A 5,438-nucleotide genomic window follows, 5' to 3' on the forward strand; every position below is an offset into this window, starting at 1 on the left:
CCCCCCGGATAAGCTGGCCTCTGTCCTGACCTCGTTTCCCCCAGCGTTCCCCCCACGCCCCTGTGCCCACCCCCTGGCCAACCTGCTGGCGCTCTCACTGGAACTTGCAGCCGTCTGTGCCCAGAACACTCTCCCCCAAATTCTACTTGCCTGTTCCCTCCTTTCTGTAGTTTTCTGGACAGATGGTGTCTTGCCGAGATCCTTGGTTAACCACTGGACCTAAAAAGGAGCCCTTTCCGTCACACTCTGTCCTGGATCCTGGCTTCGTTTTCCTCTAAACGCCGATCGCTGCCCGCCCTGATGATTTATTTTTGTGGTCTGTCTTCTTGCCTAGCGTCATGCCACATGGGAACGAGGACTTTGCCTTGTTCCCTGCTAGGTCCTCAGGACCCAGAGGGTTCCCCTGGGTGCCGTGCGGATGGCTGCTGTCGCTGCCCCTGGCTGCTGGGAGCTGTGACGCGGTTCGTGTCACTGCTGGCCGCTGGCACCCCCTGGGCTGCCTGGACCATAGGAGGGCTGTGTACGTGGGCCCAATCACCTTCTTATCAGCTGCCCTCCAGCACTGCCTGGTCTTCTACGTACTGAGCTCTGTTGTGTTTTAAGAAATCCTGTTCCTTATCACTGCTGTTCACATCATAGAAAGGGGTTCACTAAATATTCCATGGGGCACTTCTTAGCCATGAGGTAACGTCTTTGCCTTGAGCCTCGTCATTGCTTGATGAACTTCTTCTGATTCGGGTGGAATGAACAAAGTGAAACCCACGTGTCTCCTTAAACAGGAGAGAGTGACTACACCTTCCCGAGCATTCGGTATTCGAATGATGCAGTATTGGATATTGGAATTCGCATTTTCTCTCCGAGGGGATTTAGCGTTTTCAGAAGAGTGGGATCGTTCACAGAACAGGCTTAGACGGACAGCATCCCACTGTCATAGCCTGTCAGGTACGGCCTGTGCGGAACCCGGCACCGCTCAGATAACTGGAAAGCCTACGGGGCGGGGGCGGAAACAGAAGGAGCGTTGTTCTGGCTGCGGGACGGGCCTGCTGCTCCACACAGGGCCTGCTGTTGATAGAAAGCTGCCGGAAGCCGTCTGAGGTGCCTTCAGGCCCCTTGCCAGGGCCAGTGATGCAAAAGGTGGAGTTGTAACAAAACTTCTCATTCTTTCGGGTTGTAATGCGTGGTATTAACACGGAATATCTGCAGCGGCCTGGCAGCCCTTTCCTTCCAAGCTGTGGAGTGAAGGAGCCATTTGGTTTTGCTTTCGCCAGTGCAGTGCCCTTGACATCTTAAATTGAACAACCGATAAGGAAACTTCGGGGCAGCAGGAGGTGGTGGTTCATCGGGGCTCTGAAATGCCTTCTCAGCCGGACTGCTGTCATCGCCCGAAGCCGCACCTTCCCCTTTTCTCTTTGACCCTTTCTGTCAAAAGTAGACCATGGAGGGCACCAAGGTTTCCTTTGGGGCCACATCTGACTGGCTGTGTGGGTGGCCTTCGGCTTTGACACAGTGTGAATTTGGAGGCCTTGACTCTGAGTGTATTGCTAACCTAGTGTGAGCTGGTGTGAGCGGCCCTGGTGGGAACTTCACTGTGCCCCTTCCTGGCTGTGTGACCCTGAGCACGTCACTTAACCTCCCCGAAGCTGCTGCTTCAAGATGTTGAAACGGAGAGACTGTGGTCTGGGTACCGGGTTTGGTTTTTTTTACACTGTGCCTTAGTCCATTCGGGCCGCTAAAACCAAATATCCTAGACCGGGTGCTTTATAAACCATAGAGAGTTATTTCTCAAAGTTTCAGAGACTGGAAATCCAAAATCAAGGTGCCAGCCTGGTCGGCTTCCGTGNGTTTTTCCTAGCACTACCTTTTATGGACAGTTGCCGCCTTTCTGTCATTTTATTTGCGATGTATCTGTACTTGGGCTCTCGATTAAAATTTAAAAAAGGAAAAGACAGTTCTTTGGCAGTCACAGATGTTATGATTTGCTTTATGAAATGGGATATATTGGTATTTTAGAAAATACCAACTCACTCACCACATCCTCTGAATTTGACCGAAGTTGTAGAGGGAATTTGAGCAAAGGGAGAAAACTCCCAAAGAAATGAATTTTGCAGCTGTGAAGGAAGAGGTTTCCTACCCTTTGAAGTTTTTATTAGGTGGAATTTATCATAGTTGGAAATGGGAGTGGTTTGAATTCTGTGAGGCATCGCCTGCCCTGATAAAAGCACATGGGCCCGACCTTGGCCGCTCCGAGCAGGGTACCTGCAGAATCAAGGGGCAGCACTGTACTCGGCGATCTCGCGTAGGCTTGAGAATTGGGACACGTGGGTTTGACTCACAGCGACGCTGCCAGATCTTAGCTTGTCACCTGGGGCCGCTGAGTTCATCTCTCTGAGCCTTGGCTTTTTCATTCTAAAATCTGAGAAGCTGCTGCGGAGATTCAACGCGGTGACAGACGCAAAGCGTGCCACAAGACCCTGGGGCCTAGTAGGTGCTTGGCACATCCAGGTGTTGTAATATACTAGTTATGTAATTATATAGTGTAATCAAATAATAAATACTGTATAGAGTGTTCATGTAAGGTTATATGAACCTTAGGTTATTAGGCATATATGAACCTAATAAGGTTATTAGGCATAATACCTAATAACCCTTTCAGATCGGATGTTCTGTTATATACTATAAATATATGATGTATAGTTGTGTACTATGTAATGCAATACAATACACATTATACAATAATACAACATAATAATGATATATAACTATTTTTACATAACGGTATTCCGTCTGAAATACCAGCATTGAAGATCATGTTCTCTAAGAGCTTTCACACTTTTTTAACGGTGGAATCTTTTTCCTTTCCCTTTCCTGCACGTGACATCTTCTGTGGAGCCAGAATGTGGGAGATGGAGCAGGGGGGAGGTGCTTGCTGAAGCAGGGGTGAGGACCTCCGAGCCCTAGATGGGCCCTCCCTGTAGCCGCTCCTGCTCCCCACGCCGGACACCCTCGGCACACAGTGGGGATAGCCATTCTAGACCAGTCTGCATTCTCCTCGAGATCTCAAGAGCCGCTTGGGTGTAGCTCAGNGGGGCCGCCGAGCCCTCTCCCCAAGGGCATTGTGGCCAGTTTTCCGGTGTGTGGCGGCCGTTGCCATCGTGGGGCCTGGTGCCTTGACAGCTGCTGGCTCAGTCCCTGGGCTTGCCGATGTGGTGGCCACGCTTTAGCTTTCCTGCTGCTAAAAGCCATAAGGAAGTCACAGTTAAGTAGAAAGCTGGGGCCAACACGCGTAGCGTCTCACATCACAGCCTTCATACTGGGTGCGTGTGTCCGGACTTCTGTGGCTATTTGATGAGCTTTGATTTTCAGGCAATTGAAAACATTTTGTTCGGTGCACGGGAGGTTCATTTCTCCGCGTGAATGTCGGCGTCAGGCGGTGATCTATTTGCTGTATTTCTCGTTCTGGAGGAGCGGTAGACCTGGCTAGCAGAGGCGCTGGTCATTGACTGTTACGGGGAAATCAGACTTCCCCAGCCTTGGGGTTTTGTCTGAGAATGATGTAATAACCCTTTCCCACCGACTTCATCAGCCTCTGCGGGTCATTGGTGGTGACATTAAATGAGATGTATTGGAAAGTCTTTTATCAGAAGATTGGTACAAGAAGGCCTTATTCCATAAACGAGTCTAGCTCTTCTCTGTAAGAAAAATCGGGCCACTTCTTTGGCAGACGTGGTGCTGTGAGATGGCTGGCCTCTTATTTCTGCCCTCTGTGGGAGATGCTTGGTTCTCCGGAGAACGGCTGAAACGGGAAAACGCGTGGCCAGGCCGTGCTGGGATGGAGGCGTGTCACCGTCGAATGTGTGGGGACCCGTGGCGTTGACTCCACGAAGAGGACCCAGAACCAGTTTTTGTCAAGAAGTGATTTGTAGCCAATGCAGTCACAGCAGTGGCCGTCGAGCCCTGAAGCCCGATTCCCAAGGGAGGGAATGGCTTCCTGCCTGGTTTACTTGTTCTTCTCTTATTCCAAGGGTCATGATGGCTCAGATCAACTCCGGGCCTTAAGAACCAGAGTTGGTGAGTTATTTACTTTTTCTCCCACGAGCACACAGATTCAGCATTATCCCGATAATAATAATCATCACCGCGAACATCACACGCCAGGCCTTTTCCTGGCGTTTTCTCATTAAATGAGGGAAAGGTGAATAGGAGGTTTACAGAGGCAAAGTGGCTTGCCCAGGGTCCCGCTGTGGCACTGCAGCGTCACTGGTCCTCAGCAGCGGGCCAAGATGCTTTTGTGAGCGGGAAATCGGCGCATTTGGGCTGGCCGTTAAGGATCCGGATTCTGCGGTAATGTGGGGTAGAAGTGGTTTCAAACCGGAACCTGTGTGGTGGTGGATCTGGAATCTGAAAGGCCGGCTGACTACTTCCAAGAGATGGAGTGCGTGCCCTTTCTGGGTCAGAGTATTCCAACTGCTTTAGCCCTGAGGGTTTCCAGGGCTCAAGACTTAGGCAGCGAAGGCGAGACAAGGGACGTGCTGTGTGTGGGAGACGGCCCGCTCTGTGGAGGCCAGAGTCAGGCCTGCCCTCGGTCAGCACTCTGCTTCCGCCACCCAGAAGCAGGCCTTGTGTGCCCGGGGGCAGACTGGCTGGCAGGGAGGGAAGAAGGGATGGAAGGAGGGAGGGAGGGAGTTTGAATGGACGGAAGGACAGATGAATAAATGGATGTTTGGATTGAAGGAAAGAACTGAGAAGGGGAGTAGTAGGAAGGAAGAGAGAAAGAGAACGAGAATGAGATAGAAGAAGATAGCAGAGACACAGTTTCCAATTTTATAGAAGGCATCGCTATTAAACATTCACAACTTTTTGCTATTTCCCATATGCTCTCCTTGAGTACAGCTGCCATTCGTCTGTTTATTTAATAGACAGCTTTGACCGCTAACCCAGATGCGGGGGGTAAACAAATAAGACACGATCCCCGTCTCCGAGAGGAGTTTCAAATCTCAGGAAATTACTTAAGCCAATGTTTGTCGCCTGATCATTAGTAGAGGTCATGGGAATCCTGAATCGAAAGTCCTCACCTGCCTTGGATGCTCCTGGAGCAAAGGAGACCGTCCACCGGCCAAGTCTCATCTCTGTTTGCTTACCGCCAGCGAGGAAGGTTTTATGGGATGTTCGTTTTTCTTTGCCATAACAACGCTTTTAACGGTTTCCCACCTTTCTGTAAAGCTTTTGACTTACGTTGTTGTTGTCATCATCTAATGGAATGTCAGAATCTCGCATGGAATGACTTACTTTTCTTTCTTAACCAGGATCGATCGTAAGATGTCAAGCACTCACACCAACTACAAACTGGCCGAGGCACAGGCCATCATGAGCGAGCTGCGGACCATCAAGAAGGCCATTTGCACAGGCGAGAAGGAGAGGCGGGACCTGATGCAGGTAGG

At 50.5% G+C, this 5,438-nt stretch overlaps 1 protein-coding gene across 1 annotated transcript in view; it reads left to right on the top strand.

The window, feature by feature from the left end:
- The window catches only part of WWC3 (WWC family member 3), a 108,591-nt gene that overhangs the window by 60,159 nt on the left and 42,994 nt on the right, over window positions 1-5,438 (top strand). The window contains exon 6 of the mRNA XM_077761392.1: window positions 5,304-5,433. Coding sequence (XP_077617518.1) covers window positions 5,304-5,433 — 130 coding nt within the window. The remainder of the gene's footprint in view (window positions 1-5,303; window positions 5,434-5,438) is intronic.

Source organism: Crocuta crocuta, unplaced genomic scaffold (genome assembly GCF_008692635.1).
Source record: "Crocuta crocuta isolate KB4526 unplaced genomic scaffold, BGI_CrCroc_1.0 scaffold224, whole genome shotgun sequence".
Classification (NCBI taxonomy): Eukaryota; Metazoa; Chordata; class Mammalia; order Carnivora; family Hyaenidae; genus Crocuta; species Crocuta crocuta.